Genomic DNA, 20,008 nt, shown 5'->3' with positions numbered 1-20,008 from the left:
TTTTGCCCCATGATTAAAGTTTACCTCTATAATTATTGTGTTTAATCCTTAAACTGAATATTTCACAAACATTTCAACCAAATACCCGAGTCGAGAGAAACTGGTAAACAATGCAGTGATACTTGAGATAAATTCACATTACAGATATAAGAATTGAACATACACAGCTTTATAATCAAGTAAAAAAAAGCAAACAAGATTACGAAGTATTGCCGATCACAAAAGGATTCGAGTAAACAGCTACTATAATCAGAGCAATAAATTAATGGAATTTAAGTGAGAGGAAGAGAAAAGGCAAGCCTGGCAGAATGTGAGGCTATGTGTGCCACATAGCCTTCAAATGTGACAATTCAAAGAAGAAAAACAAACTGGCTGTACCTCTTCATTCACCATAGCTGCCATGTTGGTCATCAGGGTTTTGATGCGCATCTGAGAAGAGAAACAAAACAAAAAAACCTTCAGCTATCACTGCTGAAACAGGATTAATGGAGATGTTGATCAGGATTTCAAAGGTACAGGTCAATAATGTGTTAATAAAGTAGACAATTTCATCTGATTTCTAAATGAAATGCACCAAAACTATGAAAGGTGCTGTACATGATGGTGCATCACTAGATGTGGCACTAAATCAGACAGAAACGCCAGCATTAATTCAACCAGTACACCTTAAGTCCTCTGCTGATTCTAATCCAACTATGTTCTTGGTCTGAGGCTTATTTAAAGACTGAACGTGGTTTCTTTGGGGAAGCAATTTCTGGAAAGTTTGCTTCTCAGTGCAATGGACATGCAAACCTAGCCAGTTCTACTATGAAAAACAGAACAGAAAAACTGTGATTACAGCACACACAAAGGGAGTGTTGCTTCCTTCTCTATGCAGGGTGTCGTAATCATAGCTCAATCTTTACATAGTAAATAGTTGCTGGTTGATAAATTAGTGTTTAAAATACCATTTATAAGACTTTTAAATTCTGTATCAGGTTAGGTTAGGTCTGTTAGTGAGGAGGGCTGTCTGTGGCCCCCTCTTGTTAGAATGGGTACCTCCCATGTGTTTGGGTTCTGTCTGTGGCTACACTAAAAATCACCAGTGGTCAGTGCACTGTCACCTCTGGGGCAGCCGTCAATCACAGAGTGAAGCTGAGGCTGCAAATAAAAACTCTCCCTCGCCGAGATATCTCTCACTGTAGTATGAGGTTAGACTGGGAAAACAGAGACAACGCCCAATGATTGTCAGTCAGGCTGACATGTGACACTATTGGAAGGAGTCGGTCCACCACAGGACTTAAGCCACTCCCTCAGCGACAACCATTAGCAGGACCCATATCAGTGGTTTGAAACTGGTTGCCCAAAGGACTAAGAGGGTGCAGGTGTTTATTTCCACCAACCACTTCAACAGGTGATTTCACTCATGAATGTCACCTCTCTATTCACAAAGCGGTTAATCAGTTACATCCTGTGGCAGAGTCTGTGGGTAGACTAAACGTTTACATCCTCTCAGGATTTTTTGAATAGGTTTGCCGGCAACAGCAATTATTTGATATAATAAATAAATAAACAAAAACCCACAGCACTGACTTGTCACTGACACAAAAATAGTTTTCATCTAACGTTCATGTTTTATGAATATATGACAAGTTTACTTTTTACATGTTACATGTCCAGTAATTTTTCATATATTAATTTGTATTCATATAGCTGGCATTGTAATATCTACCCCAAACCCACTACAAGTTGTAGTAGTGGTAGTAGTAGTAAGGGCATCTTTTAGACAAAAAACTTTGGAAGACAAAGACTTTGGATATTGACATTTCACCCATGAAGGGTGTCTGTTTGTGGTTGGTTGATTTGTTTGGAAGAATTAATCAAAAGGCTTTCAGTCAACTTCATTGAATCATGACAACAATAAATTTTCTGGAAATTCGGGTGACAGTTTTGAACATAGGTGTTAAACTGATTCCAGAAATGGCCAAGAGGGTGCAGGTTTTCTTTGTAACCACCAACTCCATCAGGTGATTTCATTGATTAACATCACTTTGGGCAGATGGGATGAGTACACCAGTGAAATAACCTGCTGGAGCTGGTGGTTACAAAGAAAGCCTGGACCCTCTTGGCCATTTCTGGAATCAGATGATGCCTACAGTCTAGAATAAACTTAGCTTGTTTATCCACATCTATGCTCAACCAGACAATCACAACAAGTCTATAAGCCCTTCGGCTTCATTGTTTCCACATGGGATCGCCACAGCAGATCTGACATGGATCTGCATATTGATTTGGGACATGATTTACAATGGATGCCCTTTCTGATGTAACTCCACATTACGTGGAGAATGAGCAGGGGTGGGCTTGAACCGGGAAACCTTCCCACTGGAAACAAGTCCACTTAACAGCTTGCCCACCTAAATATTTGAATTTAAACATCAATGTTTCCTTCCTAGTGAACATGTCTTCAAAGACCGCAATACATTTATTTTGAAGACATCGCTTCTGTGCACATCTACAACCCCTGGCAAAAATGATGGAATCACCGGCCTCGGAGGATGTTCATTCAGTTGTTTAATTTTGTAGAAAAAAAGCACATCACAGACATGACACAAAACTAAAGTCATTTCAAATGGCAACTTCCTGGCTTTAAGAAACACTATAAAAAAATCAGGAAAAAAAATTGTAGCAGTCAGTAACGGTTACTTTTTTAGACCAAGCAGAGGGAAAAAAAATACGGAATCACTCAATTCTGAGGAAAAAATTATGGAATAATGAAAAACAAAAGAACGCTCCAACACATCACTAGTATTTTGTTGCACCACCTCTGGCTTTTATAACAGCTTGCAGTCTCTGAGGCATGGACTTAATGAGTGACAAACAGTACTCTTCATCAATCTGGCTCCAACTTTCTCTGATTGCTGTTGCCAGATCAGCTTTGCAGGCTGGACCATTTTCTTCAACTTCCAAAGATTTTCAATTGGATTAAGATCCGGACTATTTGCAGGCCAGGACATTGACCCTATGTGTCTTTTTGCAAGGAATGTTTTCACAGTTTTTGCTCTATGGCAAGATGCATTATCATCTTGAAAAATGATTTCATCATCCCCAAACATCCTTTCAATTGATGGGATAAGAAAAGAGTCCAAAATATCAACGTAAACTTGTGCATTTATTGATGATGTAATGACAGCCATCTCCCCAGTGCCTTTACCTGACATGCAGCCCCATATCATCAATGACTGTGGAAATTTACATGTTCTCTTGAGGGAGTCATCTTTATAAATCTCATTGGAACGGCACCAAACAAAAGTTCTAGCATCATCACCTTGCCCAATGCAGATTCGAGATTCATCACTGAATATGACTTTCATCCAGTCATCCACAGTCCACGATTGCTTTTCCTTAGCCTATTGTAACCTTGTTTTTTTCTGTTTAGGTGTTTTCTGTCTTGATGCTTTGATGTCTTCCTTGGTCTACCAGTATGTTTACCTTTAACAACCTTCCCATGTTGTTTGTATTTGGTCCAGAGTTTAGACACAGCTGACTAACAACCAACATCTTTTGCAATGTCACTCATGCATTTTTTTGCAGGAAGTTGCTTATATTCTTAAAAATCCAGAATTGGTCAATCTTGATGCACAAATGCCATATGTGCATGCCCGTCCACTTGGATGAAGTGCTCACCTCCTCTGCTGCCTGCAGGTCATCTTCCTCTGAGACGTCTGTCATCTCAGACGGTGTAGCCTGAGATCCGCTGGACAGTGAATTTTTCTCATCATCCGCCTGCAGGAGGAAAGCGAGTACAGGCAGCTAATGATCATGACAGTAAGAATCACCTTCTAGTACCATATTTTCCAGACTACAAGTTGAAACTTTCTAGTTTGTCTGGTGCTGCGACTTATATTTTGAAGTAACATATGTCAGAAATATATTGCATCATCATCTACTGCCATAAGATGGCACTGTGTACCCATGTGATAAGCTGCTCCTGTATACTGATTTGAATGTGGAACTGTCTGATCTACACTCCGGAGCGGAGGATGGCATAAATGTACCATGAAGCTGGATGCCAACAAAACAACAGCACAAGAGAAAGAAGATCTGAATGAGTTGGGTCTTAGAGAAGGAGAAATTAATAAATCATGCTCTCACACTGAACAACCATTACTGAACAAAGAGGGTATAACATCCACATACTCTTGAATAAAGAGAGGGAATATCCTTCATACTACTCAGCACTCGACTTGTTTGCACTTTGTGGGACACCCGGGACTACAAAAAGGATGGTGACGAGGGTACAGTAAGGTTAACAGTGTACAAATTTGAATATAGCTTTTTAAAAAGTTTGTCTACATTTAGTGAGGTAAACATACGGACGTTTAGCCAATATAGACGTTTTTGTCTCTTCAATGGCGAGTTTACAATCGCGTTTTTTGTGCTTCGTATTAATTTGCCCATTAGCTTCTGCTTGCTATTGCAGGTTTTTTTTTTTTATAAATATATGATATGCTGAACTAATTAATTTTGCTGATTGTTGTATGAAGCAGCAGACTGATGTGACTTATGTTTTTGTTGTTGTTGCTTGTTTGTTTTTTGCCCTTTTCATGATGCATCTAATACTCCGGTACAACATATAGTCCAAAAATATGGGATTTACAAATAGCAATCTCAAACTGTAACGCTAGTAATAGTGTCTTTAAAACTTCTGATGAAATAAAATAAAATTAAGAAGATGGTTGGTTCACTGAGAGCATCTTCTGAAAGTCTAAAATTCAAACTAAAGCAGTATCCAGCAGTGTATAATACTCTTCAGGCCCAGTAAGAGGCTCAATACAACTGTTCCTGTGCCACTGAATGATTGATAAATCCCAGAAATACTTACTTGTTTAGACTGCTTGCTGAATCCATATTTCCTAGATTAAAATAGGAAAAGAAAACAATAAGATAAATACAATGCAAACACAATTAAGCACTGCCTAGCCCATCTCAAAAAACAAACAAAAAGTAAACCCACCTTAACAGAATTTGAAAATACCATGCTGCATGAACATATATGCAAGAAAATAAAGAAATAAAAACCTTTAGGATAAACATCTCTATTGGGGTTGAAAAATTTTATTAAAAAAAACGCACATACACAGTCAACAGTTTGCAACCATCATGCGTGTCATGTATGTGAGCAGTTTGCATTCTCTTAAACACGTGTTCAGTCACAGGACAGAGCGGTGTGAGTAGTTTAGCAGAGGAACAAGAAAACCACACATGTCCATCTAGTACTTACAGCAGGAAATCTGTCATTCTATCACAGAAGTAGAGATGGAAGGATGAGAAATGAATGTCAGAGGAATAAATGTCATGCTACAGAGTTAATATAGTCAGGCCCATAAATACTTGGACAGCAACCTCCACCTTTTTTTCCCCTCTCTACACCACCACAATTAAGTTGAACTGATTGAAGATCAAAAAAAAAAAAAAAACAAGGTGTACGCAAAGTGTAGACTTTCAATTTTAATTGAAGGTTTGTAACAAAAAACATTACATTAAGCATTTAGGAAACATGGCCATTTTACACACAGTTATGCCACTTTCAGAGGTCATATGTAACTGCCATAAGAAGACAAACTAAATATGAAAATTACTTTAAATACAAATAATGACTTTCACGGCCAGTTACAACTCGGGGAATGGATATATGAACCTGCCCAAGTCATTGAATATCTCTTGGACTTCATTTACATCAAACAGTATGGAACCAGACGCTAAATCTGTCTGGAGAAGGCGGTTCTCAGAAACTGATTGACAGTGCAAGAAGGACACATGAGAGAATCCACCAAAACACCAATGACAGCTCTGAGATACAGGCTACTGTGGCTGGACAGACATTTTGTAACTTTTTGCCTTTTGTACTACCAGTTATACAGCTTCATGGTGGAGTGGAACAGGATCAGAAACATAATGTGTAGATTTTGAAACAACACAAAGAAAATGAATATTTAGGAGTGAATGAGAGCAGCTGTTTAAGTGGGCGGGTGTACGACACATCAGATGTTCTGCAGTGCTCTAGCTGTTTCCCTCAAACAGCTTGAGAAATCCAGCTCATTTCTTCCATCAGAAACAATGCATCCAGAAAACAGCACATCACAATTCACAAGAAAATCCGACACACATGTATGGTGCTTGGCTGGCCCAAAAAATATGAATAACTTAATAACTTCACTTTAAATAATAATTATATATTTCTTTTCGATTAGTGACTTTTCATTTATTGAAGTACTGGCAGTCTAGAAATAAGGTGTAAAACTGTATTTTCTGAATTGTTTTCAAATAGGTTTACATTTGAGCCACCAAAATCCTACTACACCCATCAAATATAGGCATTTGGTGACCTATGATTAAAAATACTATCATCTGTCACTGCTTATGACTGTAAATGTGGAAAGGTAAATGGTGGTAGATTTTACAAACAGGACAAAACACGGCTACTGTGAACACTTATTTTAAGGAGGAGGAGCACAAGGTGGTGTATAAGAGTGGAGGAAGATGCACACAGGTGGAGGACTGTCTATGTAGGAGACGCAACCTAAAACAAATTGGAGACTGATTGCCGAGCATTAATCCGTTCTCAGTGAGCTTTGATATACATACACATACCGATATATAAGACCAAAAGTTATATTGGATCGGTTCCCACTGGCCAATAGCGTTAGAGCTTACTGCCAACAGCTAGACATCAGCGCGCGGCATACAATTATTCATTGAGCATCCTAAGACGTAGTGGAGGTCAGGAACTTGCTGACAGACACTGGTGAAAAAAATGGCAAAAACATGTCAACAGCAGAAAATCATCTGCCCAGCGAGGTTTGCTGAGTTCACAGAGGAGAACTGGTGGAAATATTGAACTCCAAGGATTGCCAAAAACACTAAGAAGGTAGACAAGCACGCTACTGACGTTTTAGAAGCATTCATATGCTGTTCACAACAAAATAAATTGATCTAATTTACTTGACTCTTTGTTGTTTGATTAATTGGGAGGGGGTGGAGAACATAACAATTGATGGATGGCAAGTCTCTCTCTTAGGTCTGTTAGTAGCCGCTCATTTGATACAAATCATTCGTTGTAGTATCCAGGATTCTCAAAGACACCTAGCACCAAAGACATCAAGTCGTCGCCCTTAAGTCACCCAGCATTCTGGAGAATGTGTGCGGTTTTGACTCACTTGCTGAAATGTTGAGAAATGCGGTTTCCCAAAATGTGAAAGATGGAGAACCTACTTTTTGCTGGGTTCAGGCTCAAAAACTCTTCAATTGCCCCTCATAAGAGTTGTGCATGACAGGTCACAGCTTACTATTGTCTGGATGATCTCAAACAGTAGAGTTCCTTTGGTGCAGAAAATGGACCATGATTTTAAGTACTTGCAACATTTATCATAAAGCTATAAATTTGGACAAACACAATTGAACTAGCATCATATGTCTTGTTTTGTCCCTACAGGATAAAATTTTAGGGTTTGTTGATCGTGTCTGTGACAGCGTGTGGTCCTAGAGTTCTTCTCAACTTTTTCCATCAATACTGATGGGGGTTTAATTGTGATGCAAATCAAGGATAGTTTTGCCTGGAAAACACTTGGGCTGAATTTGGCCAGAAGATGCATGGAAAGCTGATTAACACTCTAATACCATGCAAAAAATAATGATCACTTCCAATAGATATTAAAGTTAATGGTGCTACACTTGCCATTAATGAGAATCCTTTTCTGATCTACTCCAACTATGAATTGTGGTTTTCCCCTGACACGTAAGGCACTTTGGACTTTTGGCCGATACAAAATGCATAAACACATACATATACATACATACATACATACAATAGTGTTCAGAATAATAGTAGTGCTATGTGACTAAAAAGATTAATCAGTTTTGAGTATATTTCTTATTGTTACATGGGAAACAAGGTACCAGTAGATTTCAGTAGATTCTCACAAATCCAACAAGACCAAGCATTCATGATATGCACACTCTTAAGGCTATGAAATTGGGCTATAATTAAAAAAAAGTAGAAAAGGGGGTGTTCACAATAATAGTAGCATCTGCTGTTGACGCTACAAACTCAAAACATTATGTTCAACACTGCTTTTTAGCAATCCTGTGAATCACTAAACTAGTATTTAGTTGTATAACCACAGTTTTTCATGATTTCTTCACATCTGCGAGGCATTCATTTTGTTGGTTTGGAACCAAGATTTTGCTCATTTACTACTGTGCTTGGGGTCATTGTCTTGTTGAAACACCCATTTCAAGGGCATGTCCTCTTCAGCATAAGGCAACATGACCTCTTCAAGTATTGACATATCCAAACTGATCCATGATACCTGGTATGCGATATATAGGCCCAACACCATAGTAGGAGAAACATGCCCATATCATGATGCTTGCACCACCATGCTTCACTGTCTTCACTGTGAACTGTGGCTTGAATTCAGAGTTTGGGGGTCATCTCACAAACTGTCTGCCGCCCTTGGACCCAAAAAGAACAATTTTACTCTCATCAGTCCACAAAATATTCCTCCATTTCTCTTTAGGCCAGTTGATGTGTTCTTTGACAAATTGTAACCTCTTCTGCACATGTCTTTTATTTAACAGAGGGACTTTGCAGGGGATTCTTGCAAATAAATTAGCTTCACACAGGCGTCTTCTAACTGTCACAGCACTTACAGGTAACTCCAGACTGTCTTTGATCATCCTGGAGCTGATCAATGGGTGAGCCTTTGCCATTCTGGTTATTCTTCTATCCATTTTGATGGTTATTTTCCATTTTCTTCCACACGTCTCTGGGTTGGGTTTTTTTTGTCCATTTTAAAGCATTGAAGATCATTGTAGATGAACAGCCTATAATATTTTGCACCTGCGTATACGTTTTCCCCTCTCCAATCAACTTTTGAATCAAACTACACTGTTCTTCTGAACAATGTCTTGAACGTCCCAGTTTCCTCAGGCTTTCAAAGAGAAAAGCATGTTCAACAGGTGCTGTCTTCATCCTTACATAGGAGACACCTGATTCACACCTGTTTGTTCCACAAAATTGACAAACTCACTGACTGAATGCCACACTACTATTATTGTGAACACCCCCTTTTTCTACTTTTTTTTTTTTTTTTTTAACTAATAACCCAATTTCATAGCCTTAAGAGTGTGCATATCATGAATGCTTATTCTTGTTGGATTTGTGAGAATCTACTGAATCTACTGGTACCTTGTTTCCCCATGTAATAATAAGAAATATACTCAAAACCTGGATTCATCTTTTTAGTCACATACCACTACTATTATTCTGAACACCACTGTACATAAAATGTGAAATCTTACCTGCCATATTCCAGCAGAGTGGAATGAATTCTGGAGTCCTCATCAAGCAGTTCGCCTGCATCCTTCTGTCTCCTGTACTTCCTCTGAGGTTTGTACACTTCCTAAAAAAAAAAATAAAATTTAAAAACACCCACAAAGTGAAGGGTTCATTCAGAGGCCCGAACATAAAATAAAAAGCACTGATCTCTCCAACTACAAAAATTAAAATACTTAATTATTTGTTCTTGTCTACTATCATTTAGCAACACACAGCTATCCAGCTGTTTATTTGTTGCTTTTCCTTTGCTTAGGAAGTCGTTGTATAATTCATCTGTAACACACTGTTTACTTAAACTCACCAATACATCCAGAACCGCTCTCACTGCTTTGTCTTTACTCTGGAGAAACTCCTCATCCTGGAACAGAGATTAACAAGGGATGTGACAACTGAGAGATGACTCATACTCAAACAACTAAAGATGAAGCCACTATCACTGACATCACTACCAGCACCCACAAACACCAGGAAAACAATGTGTAGAGTCGTCATGTTTTTGTGAATCTCATTCCATCTTCAACTGCAGGTGAGCTTAAAAGGAGGTGACCGACCAATATGTACACCTGGGTTCAAATCCCGCTCATTCTACTTGTCTGTGTCCTTGGACAAGACACCTAATCTACGTTGTCTCAGTCCACTCAGCTGTAAATAGGCAATGGCTTTGGCAGGGGAAGTAACCTGCCTCAGACTGGCATCCTGTCCAGGGGGGAGTCATGGACTCTCATCCGCTTGATGCCACAGAATCTGATAAGCACCAGCACCAACAGGCATCAGGGACAACCATATTTTTTCTTCTCACCTCTTTAGTTCAAAAGGATAGAAATAGCAGTCTATGAGCATCAGTCCAGAGACACAAAGGTCTGGATAGAATTTCCCATTCAACTGACTTTAATGATTGTCTTGTAGTGTTTGGATGGATGCTTTCTGCTGCTCTAACACAGCTCCCTCATCTTCACCATTGTGAAGAAGAAAGTGGAAACACAGAGTACCTTTTATGAAGCAAAATATTTAATTGAGTAAATTCTTCATTTATTCATTAATGCCAGTTATATGAACATAGACAATTAAACACAGACGACTCTAATTTCTTCTGTATTTTGTTTGAGGAACTGTTTCAAATTCAAACAGTTGTCATACAGTTTATGTACATCTGACAAACTCTTCTTGCCTGAAATGATGGTGATGTGATACCAACAATGTTTTTCACTCTGTTACCTCTGGGAGGCTGTGGGTCTTGTGGAATTGAGATATGGAATAGGCTCTCACATAGTCGCCCATCTCCTCCCTGGTTTCGATAGCTCGCTTTACTAGCCACTGTAGGGAGACACAACACAAACATTCAAGCAAAACAAAAACAAACAAGTTGATGGGGCAACTTTGAGCGCTTCATTTTAAAAACTTCCGAACTATTAGGAAAGCTGCTGGTCGCATCTTTTCAGGCAACCAATCAAATGAAGAAAGACTCATCACCCTGGAAACCAAAACAAGAATTGTCAGGAGATGGCATATCCCCTGGTCCCTGCAAATCAGTAATACAAAGTGCCGGGGATCACCTAAGTACACCGTTATGCTAAATACAAATGAAATTCATCAACTGGTTAAAAAGAGTGGCAATGACAATATTTTGAATATCTCACTGTGACCTTGAAATTGACCCTAAGGTCACCGTAATCAACTGATGTCAGAGGGCCACCCAGGTCCACCCTTGTATTAAATATGAATGAAATTGGTCAACTGGTTCTTGAGATATCGCACTAAGAAGCGAAAACGGACAGCGGGCGGACATGCTGATCACTATATCCCCCTGTATTTCATACTGGGGGGATAAAAATGGAGGAGAAGCTTGTTGTAGTCATCACCATCTATCCTGACCAGAGACGGAAAAGATCATCTCTCGGAGAAGATTGGACGGACTCTAAATATTGATGGCGAGTGCTGCTTTTTTAACAGAAAAAAGTTTGGGGGGGAGGGAGAGCTACATGGATCTGGAGGCCTTAAACTCTATCTTTGTGTATGCAATTCTAAGATTTTTTTGTGTGAAGGCTAGCTGTTTTTTTCTGCAGCACTACGTTTATATTGTTTAGATAAGCCCAGCCTACGCAGCAGTCAAAATCTGTGCAAATCCAATCTAATGTATGCGCTATTTGCTGCTGATGCACCACCTGATCTGATCCGAGCTTGTATTGTATGATCCTTCAACTGTAAGTGGCTTTGGCTAAAAAAAAGCATGTGTCAAATACATGGATAAATGTAAACAGCACTACACTGTTGATCAGCCACAAACGGCATTAACAGACACAAAACAATGATAGAAATTTTCTGATGCATCCTGTCTTATTGTATGGTTGTGAGATACTAACCACTGACTTCAGGTGATGACTAGAGGTCTTTGGTGCTCTGTCTCTATGGAGGATCCCTGTGCACTTTGTGTCAAATTAATTACTACTTAGGGAGACTCAGATCAGGGCTATCACTTGCATTGTGAAGGAACACAAGTCGTAACAGTTTGGTTAAATGGCACATTTCTCTGGGGATGGTCCAGTTTCAGTGCCTCAGTGCCAAGGGAGAAAGTGCTCCCAGTGCTGGAGAAAGTCAAGAGACCATTCATGCTTCACCCTGCTTTGAAAGACTGATGGCTATTTTTGAGAGGTGGGAATGCCTGGGTAGTTGCCATCAAGGCCCCAAGCAGGTTCTGTGGTGTCACGGATGTGGTGACACCAGAGCATGTTCCCAGACACAGGATTACAAAAAAATAACAATTATAAAAATAATCATTATTATTCACTCACTTGTATCACAGGAAATATATGGATGAAATCCAGCCCTTGGATTTGATGTGGCTCCAGGCGATGAGGACATTTCATCTTTGGCAATACAGAAACAATTTTCTCTGTTAGGGCTCTGCAAGCAGACAGACAACACTCATAATGGAAACAAATTTTCTCTGTAATGAAACAGGATACTGAATTATTGTCTAGGTGAATGTAAGTGGAATCTAAAAACACAAAATGGAATGAAAATGAAGTAGGATGAATTTGTCAAATCGTCATACATTTTTTGTCCAATAGTTGAGTTTTCCTGGAAAAGAAGATCCACATCTATGTCAAAGTTACATGTTGTGATGCACCAGGTCATCCCACCGACCACCTGAAGAAATAAGAAATGGGCATTTCCAAGATAGAGGTTTGCTGTGATCATATAGCCCAGCAGTGTTACATACATACATACATACATACATACATACATACATACATACAAGTACTATTTTTTTTTTTTGACTATTTTTCCACTCATTAGAAGGAAAAATAGCTTAAAAATATTTTGCAAGGGAAGCAAGCCAGGCAAAAACTGAACTCATCTGCTGTGCTATGCAATAAATTTGACAGAAGCTGGACACTGACAATGTTTGCAACTTTACATCTGTACATCTGGAGTTGAAATTAAACAATCATGATATTCATGTCATGTGCAGACTTTCAGCTTTCATTCAAAAGTCTGAAGACAAAGATTGTTTTTAACCATTTCGGAATTACATCCATTTTTATACACACTTTCAGAAGTCATAAGTAACTGCACAGCTAACACAGTTCTAAATCTACAAATTAAATCATCGGTTTTACAACCAGTTTGTTTTGGCAAGTCACTGGATGCATACACAAACATTTCCAAGCCACTGCATATGTGTTGGACTTCATTTATATAAGTAATTAAGAAATACAATCAGTATGGTGCACTACAGTAAATCTGTCTGGAAGAGGCAGTTCACAAAAAGTGAGATTAATGAGGGAAGCCAACAAGACAGCCATGATAACAAGGAGCTAGCTGCAATTGCACAAGACTGTCACGTCTCTTGCTATGATCAAATTGTCCCAGAGAATTATGCTTTTCTTCATCCTACTGAGAATAAAAAGTCTCTGAAATGGCTTGATCACAACAGAAATATAGAAAGTGGTAACGAGTGTGACAGTCTCCTAGAACTGTGCATAAGAGGCTTCTGTGGCTGCGATCCAAAAAACTATGCATAGTGCAACTTCCGTCTGTTGCATCACCAGTTATAGAGCTTTATAGTAGAGTGAAACAGAAGAGTCTGAAAGCACAAACTGTAAGCACATCTTACTGTGGACCAGGAAAGGGAAGTTTGGAGTCCCCTGCTGGGGCTGTTGTCCCCGTGACCCGATCCCAGATAAGTGGTTGAAGATAAGTGAGTGATGTGAATTCAAATCTAAGTTTGACATGTTTGAATGATCAAAACTATCAGTTAGTGTTTGCAATTTCCTGAAGTAATGTTACAATACTTAAGGAAGTTGATGCTTTTCAGCTAGTTGACGTGCATCACTGCTACATGCTGCAAGTTGTCTATTACAGCCTAAAATATTTTTTAAAACTACAATTATCAACTGCATAAAAGTTATAGTGTATGTTATCAAACATGAGAAGCAAGCACTGTATTTCAATTCTAGTAGAATCGCTTTCAGAAAGTTCTTTATCAAAGAAGATGAGTGCAGCAGTGCAGAGAGGCAGTGTACCTTATCAAAAGGTGACAGCCCCTTGATTCGTGCTCTGAAGTAACCACTGCCAGAAGAAGCTCGAGTATCTCTGCCAGTTTTACGCTCTGCTCCTCATCCTCCCGTGCCTCCACCTGCAAGCCAAACGTAAACCATCAGCAGCAACCAATCCTCAACTGTGGCACTGATGTGTGCCTAAGCTACAAACTGAACAAAGCAAACAGAGACTACCCTCTGAAGGACAAAACAACAGCGCATTTTACACTTGCACTGAAAAACTTATAATACCAGTAATGAATTCCAGAGGAACCCACATAGAAATGGAAAAAAAATGTTTGGTATTGTGATAAGGTTTTTTTTTTTTTTTTGGTCCTTCCAACAACAGCTGCCACTTCTAAAAGAGTCCTGCATGCTTCTGGAGCGAGAAATGGGATTGAAATTGACGTTTTAGCTGCCCAGCAACCTGGCAAATCATTGCAAGACACCCTGACAACTCTGAAGGAGTGTGTGTAACTTTTGTCTTATACTGGAACAGTTATGCAGTTTCATGATAAACTGATATAGAGGAGGATTTTCTTATAAAATCAAGTCTTGGAGGATGTGCTGGTGCTGCACTTCGCCTTGCATCCTGGATGACAACCACGCAGGCAGATAACTGGTCCATTCTAACATCTCCAAATATCCATCTCTCTGACAGACAGGTGAAATGCAGGTATCCCTTGACGTTCTGCAGCTACTGGGGTCTTCAACACTCAGGCACCTGCGCGCTGGACCATGCACAGAAACAGGCCATATGGCTGATGCTCCCTCACAATGCAAGTGTTACTCAGTGACTGCTCATTTACAAAAAGTCCTTCTGGTCATAAAGCTTTTCTCTGTGTAACTGGAATGTCCGGTGGTGCCCATGGGCAGCCAGGAGATCTTCTCCTTTTAGATGTCCCTTCATCCAGCTCTCTCTGTATTATCTCCTCCACCACCAAACACAGAAATGTCTGTAACTCATCCATGGACCAAGATGTGTTTTTGTGAGTAAATAAACCTGCGTGAAATGAAAGAAAAACACGGTAGCTGTAAGGCTGTTGTGACTATTTAAAAATGGCGGGTTTGATTCGTGTCGAACAGCGCACTCATGGCTCCTCCAGTGACGACATTGTCTGACCAATTAGTGGTTGGCAGCTTGTTGATGTCACATTTTAGTATCGGCTCGGTCGTTCGCTTGGAACCTCTCCTGAGCAGATACCAAAAAAGTACCAGGTACTATCCCTAATGGGAAAGGAAAAAAAAACAAAAAAACAAATAGAGCTGAGTTGAGAACTGCGAGATCTGTGCAATGAAAAAGGGCCGAATGATCATCTGAAGAGACCTAGTACGAAAGACATCTCAAATTTTTATGATTTGGGGTTGCATCTGAACCAACAACCCGGCCTGCGAGTATTTCGTTTTTGGACAGTCACATACAAAAGATTAATAAAGAAACAGCTGCGAATGAAATGATTTTATAAGAATTTTGTTTTGCTGTTTCCACTGATGTCTTCTCCTTTTACCAAAACTCACATCTCGTAGCTGTATCAAAAATAATAAAGCATAGCGTAACGCAAACGTGTGTCAACTTCTTAATTAATGCGTCACTTCTTTATAAATCTACATCTGTTTGACAGCTGTTAGCTTGCTAGCATGTTAGCTAAACTAGGACCCCGGCGAGTTTGGACACGAATTCGTGTGACGTTTTTACCATATAAACACATTCCTTTTATCGTGTCTGCGTGCTAGTGTTGAAGGAAAGACCGTCTGCGGTGTGTACCTGAATAAGTTTGCCTTCTTGGTCGTACTGAGCGCCTATTTTGGAGCCAGTTCTCACTTTCTTGAAAACTGATGCAGCCGCCGCCATGTTGAACTGATGTGACAAGTCACGTGACTACAACATATGACAGGAAGACGGTCATCTTTATTTTATTTTATTTTATTTTTCTATTTTTTTTTATCTTTATTTATTTTACGGTGTTGCATTTATCTGTGTTCTCCACGAAACAATAAGAACATCTGTGGTCTTCTATGTATATGTATAAATGTGCATTTTAATAGGAGTTAAAAAAAAAAACACTTTCTTTTTTGGCTTGTGCAAACATTACTGTCCAAATTAAAACTTAGTTAGCTGCATTGACAAAGGTTATTTTAAAAAAGAACCTTGATTTTAGGGAAAAAATCGTGAATGAATGAATGAATGCATTTCAAACAAAGAAAACGGGGGAAAAAGAAAAAAAATCCACGAGAAAATATGTCAACCAATAAACAGTGCTCGAAAAGGAGTAGGTAAAAGTCTGCTGTTAAAAACTTTGAAATAAAACTTTTAACAGGAAGGGGGAAACATTATTTTGTAATCAGCGATCTTCAGATTGAAATTATATAACAAATGTGCTCATGTAGTCGATATACAAAAAAAAGAGTATTCTTTTCATCAGCCTCATTAAGACCAGTGGATGAAGATGCTAATTCCTAACAAAGCTGTTCCATTTGCGATGTACATTACTGGTTCTTCCCCATATTTGTCTCTACTTTTTTATATTCTCACTTTTTAAATCAATCACATGACCTCGCAAAGATTCTTGAAAGCAAAATCAAATTTCAGAGCTTTGCCACAATTTTTATCAGCTCACTTGTCGTTCGAACTCTGAACTGTGGGAGGCAGCACTGTACCGTCTCTGCCTGAATTAGAACGACGAAGAAGACTAATTTACGACAACAGATCCGTTCACGGCACACGTGTGGTCAGCATAGTCCGTCATGGCAAAGGTTCGTGCAAAAAAAATGAGTAAAAAGAGGCGAAAGGCGCCTGAAGTGATAGATGAGGGCGCAGCAAAGAAGCCCGATGTGGCTTATGATGATGAGGAGGAGGAGATGAATGATGAGAACGTAACCAGCGAGGAGGAAGAAGAAGAGGACGATGACCGCAAACGGCAGAAGCTGCTGGAGGCGATCAGCGCTCTGGGTGGTAAGAAGAAAAAAAAGTTGGCTGAAAGATCAGAGGCAGCAGTCCAGATGTCTGAATTCACGGTCAACGCGGAGGGGGAGGGCGATAAGATCGACCTGTCAGAGCTGATCGGCACAATGCAGAAAACACCTGCTGTGTCCGCAAAAACTAAGAAACAGCTCAAGCATCTGCAGCAAAGTAAGACCATCGAGTGCCCCCTCAGCCGGCAGGAGAGCGAACGAATCCACAGAGATCTGGCCTTTAAGAAGGTGGCGAATGAGGTGGACAAGTGGAAAAGTATTATCAGACAAAACCAGAAGGCCGAGCAGCTGTTTTTCCCCCTGAACCAGGAACCATCAGGGCCCAAGCCCATGGAGGCGGTGGTGTCCGGCTGGAAGGCACGAACGCCGCTCGAGCAAGAGATCTTTGCCCTCCTCTCTGCCAACAAGCAGCCCCTTCATGATCCCATCCTGACCTCTGCGGAAGAGGCTTCTCTCAAAGCCATGAGCCTGGAGGAGGCCAAGATCCGGCGCGCGGAGCTGCAGAAAGCGCGTGCCCTCCAGTCATACTATGAGGCCAAGGCTAGGCGAGAGAAGAAGATCAAAAGCAAGAAATACCACAGAGTGCACAACAAAGCCAAGCGCAAAGACTTCCTGAGAGCGTTTGACGAGATGGTGAAAACAGATCCAGCTAGCGCCCTGGAGGAGCTGAATAAGATGGAAGTGGCGAGGATGCAGGAGAGGATGTCGCTTAAACACCAGAACAGCGGCAAGTGGGCCAAGTCAAAGGCAGTCATGGCTAAATACGACGAGGCGGCTCGCAAAGCCATGCAGGAGCAGCTGGAAGTGAACAAAGAGCTGACACAGAAGCTGGTGACTCCGCTGAATAATGAGGAGGAGGAGGAGGAGACAGGTGGAGGAGGTGCCGATGAGATGCTACATGGGTTTGTAAATGATGCAGAGACTGGTGGTAATTCTGCAAACCCGTGGATGAGAGGAAAGTTGTCTGCAGAGCCCGCTGAGGAGAACCCAGATGAGGGCACGGATCTCACAGAGGAGCCGCCACTAGGCGCGGGAAAGGCTGTGGAAGAGGAGGAGGAGGAGATGAAGGAAACAGAAGAGGAGACGCTTCTAAAAGAGTTTGATAGCAGGAGGAAACTGCGTCAGGGTCAGGAGTGTGATGAAGCAGCAGTGATAACTTTGAGCAAAGAAGATGATGAAGAAAGTGCGAGACGAGACACTGAGAGGCCGAATGAGGAGGAGGAGCTATCAGAGTTCACAAGCCTTTACCGTGGAATAGCAGATGGCCATCAGGTGGTGAGAGATGATGATGGCCATGTGGACTCCTCAGCTCAGCTTGAGGGAAGTCTGACGAGGATCAGGACCCTGGAGGACATGGAGCTCATCACTCAGGAGGAGGTGGAGGAATCAGTCACTGATAACGCTCCTCAGCAGGCTGCAGTGACGGAAGATCAGCTGCCCAACTCTCAAAAAGTAAATACAACCAAGAAGAGGAAGCGAGGGATCAAGCTGAAAGATGTTCTCACCAAACAGGCCAAGGTGATCAACGTTCCTCTCGGTCCGACTGTGGAGGATGCAGAGGACTCTGATGAAAACCAGGACCAAAGAGGCCTCATCAGAGAGGCATTTGCTGGTGACGACATTGTCTCCGACTTCCTTAAGGACAAAAGGAAGCAGGAAGATGCAGGGAAGCCTAAAGTTTTGGACCTGACGCTGCCTGGGTGGGGCGAGTGGGCAGGGATCGGCTTGAAACCGTCACGCAAAAAGCGCAAAAGGTTCAGGATAAAGGTCGCGTCGCCTCCTCCAAGGAAAGATCAGCACCTGCCGGCTGTCATCATCTCGGAGAAGAGAAACAGCTCGGTCAGCCTGAACCAGGTCAGCTCTCTGCCGTTCCCCTTCCAGAGCAGCGAACAGTTTGAGAGCACCATCCGCTGCCCACTGAGCCGAACCTGGAACACGGAGCAGACCGTGTTGAAGTTGACAAAGCCCAAGGTGGTCACCCAGCTGGGCGCCATCATTGAACCCATCACTCGGGAGGAGCTGGTGAAGAAAGCCAGTCAGGGTGCTGCTGGGTACACGCCAAAGCCAAACCGCTGACTGATGGTGGAAAATAAGAAAAAAAAAAAGTTTAGGCAGCTGGATTTTTTACAGCTGTTGTGATTCTGTGTGGACTTTATTTGATGTGTCTTTATCGAATGACGATCACTTCTACAGTTATGTGCAAAAACATTTCTGTATTAACAGTTTTACATTAACTGTCAGTTGCAGCATATTGGAGTCAAACGCTCATAACACCGGTCAACAAAAATAAATCCTTTTTTTTTCTTGCATGGACTTTGAGAACTGATTTAGGGTAATTTTGTGGTGCTGAATCCAAATCTGAGCTCCGAGTTCCTCTGTCACATCCCATTTTTTTTGCAATCTGCATGTTCCCTATTGATGGATTAAACAAAAGTTGCTCATTCACTCAGGAGTTTGATGCCACCAATCATGCACAAAAGCAGCTTCAAAAACGTAGTTTTAAAACCAGGTTCACAAAATGTGAACAAGAGCTGTAACATCACTTATGGCACCAAAGAGGTGTGAGAGACTGCAGCTTTTGCTTCAATGCTTGATACGAGAAATATGTTTTCATATCTCAAAAACGTGATGTGATCGGCAAAAACTAACACCAGATTCAGATTCAGCGCCCCAAAATTACCAAAAATCCGCTGAAAAACTCAATGCAAGAAAAATTGTGTTGACCAGTGTTGTGATGCAAGTTCATGGTTTGTCATTTCAGAGTTCTTCACCTGCATCTTTCTCGTTTTGATGAAGCGGATTTGAACTGCAAGGAGTAACTGATGATGATTAGTCAACTGTTAAATCAATTACCAACTATTTTCATAATTGATTAATCATTTAGAGAAATTGTTTAAAGTTCAATTTCTCTGATTTCTGCTTCTTAAATAGGAATATTTTCTGATTTCATTACTAATTTCTTTGCTCTGAAAATAACCAGAATATCTTTAGGTTATAGACAAGACATCGGGAATGTCCTCTTGGATTTTTGGAGATGTTGATTGATTTTCTGACATTTTATGGAGCAAACAAATCAATTTAATCAGTAGACGAATCAAAGGATTAATTGATT

At 40.6% G+C, this 20,008-nt stretch overlaps 2 protein-coding genes across 2 annotated transcripts in view; one reads left to right on the top strand and one right to left on the bottom strand.

Annotated features, from left to right (window-relative positions):
• ccdc93 (coiled-coil domain containing 93) overlaps window positions 1–15,791 on the bottom strand; it is a 31,257-nt gene extending 15,466 nt beyond the window's left edge. The window contains 11 exon segments of the mRNA XM_034186500.1: window positions 379–429; window positions 3,667–3,765; window positions 4,865–4,895; window positions 9,346–9,446; window positions 9,684–9,740; window positions 10,598–10,696; window positions 12,172–12,283; window positions 12,435–12,529; window positions 13,909–13,955; window positions 13,958–14,021; window positions 15,689–15,791. Coding sequence (XP_034042391.1) covers window positions 379–429; window positions 3,667–3,765; window positions 4,865–4,895; window positions 9,346–9,446; window positions 9,684–9,740; window positions 10,598–10,696; window positions 12,172–12,283; window positions 12,435–12,529; window positions 13,909–13,955; window positions 13,958–14,021; window positions 15,689–15,775 — 843 coding nt within the window. The 5' untranslated portion in view covers window positions 15,776–15,791.
• Window positions 15,792–16,630: 839 nt separating this feature from the next.
• On the top strand, window positions 16,631–19,002 carry si:dkey-251i10.3 (uncharacterized protein LOC553498 homolog). Its single transcript, XM_034186531.1, has one exon. The coding sequence runs from the start codon at window positions 16,669–16,671 to the stop codon at window positions 18,970–18,972; it is 2,304 nt and encodes a 767-aa protein (XP_034042422.1). The 5' UTR covers window positions 16,631–16,668; the 3' UTR covers window positions 18,973–19,002.
• The last annotated feature ends 1,006 nt before the right edge of the window (window positions 19,003–20,008 follow it).

Source organism: Thalassophryne amazonica, chromosome 14 (assembly GCF_902500255.1).
Source record: "Thalassophryne amazonica chromosome 14, fThaAma1.1, whole genome shotgun sequence".
Lineage (NCBI taxonomy): Eukaryota > Metazoa > Chordata > Actinopteri > Batrachoidiformes > Batrachoididae > Thalassophryne > Thalassophryne amazonica.
This window is presented reverse-complemented; position numbering and strand designations above follow the sequence as displayed.

What these genes read in the sequence shown, in the direction of transcription:
- si:dkey-251i10.3 (XM_034186531.1), top strand. Translation starts at nt 16,669, where the DNA reads ATGGCAAAGGTTCGTGCAAAAAAAATGAGTAAAAAGAGGCGAAAGGCG.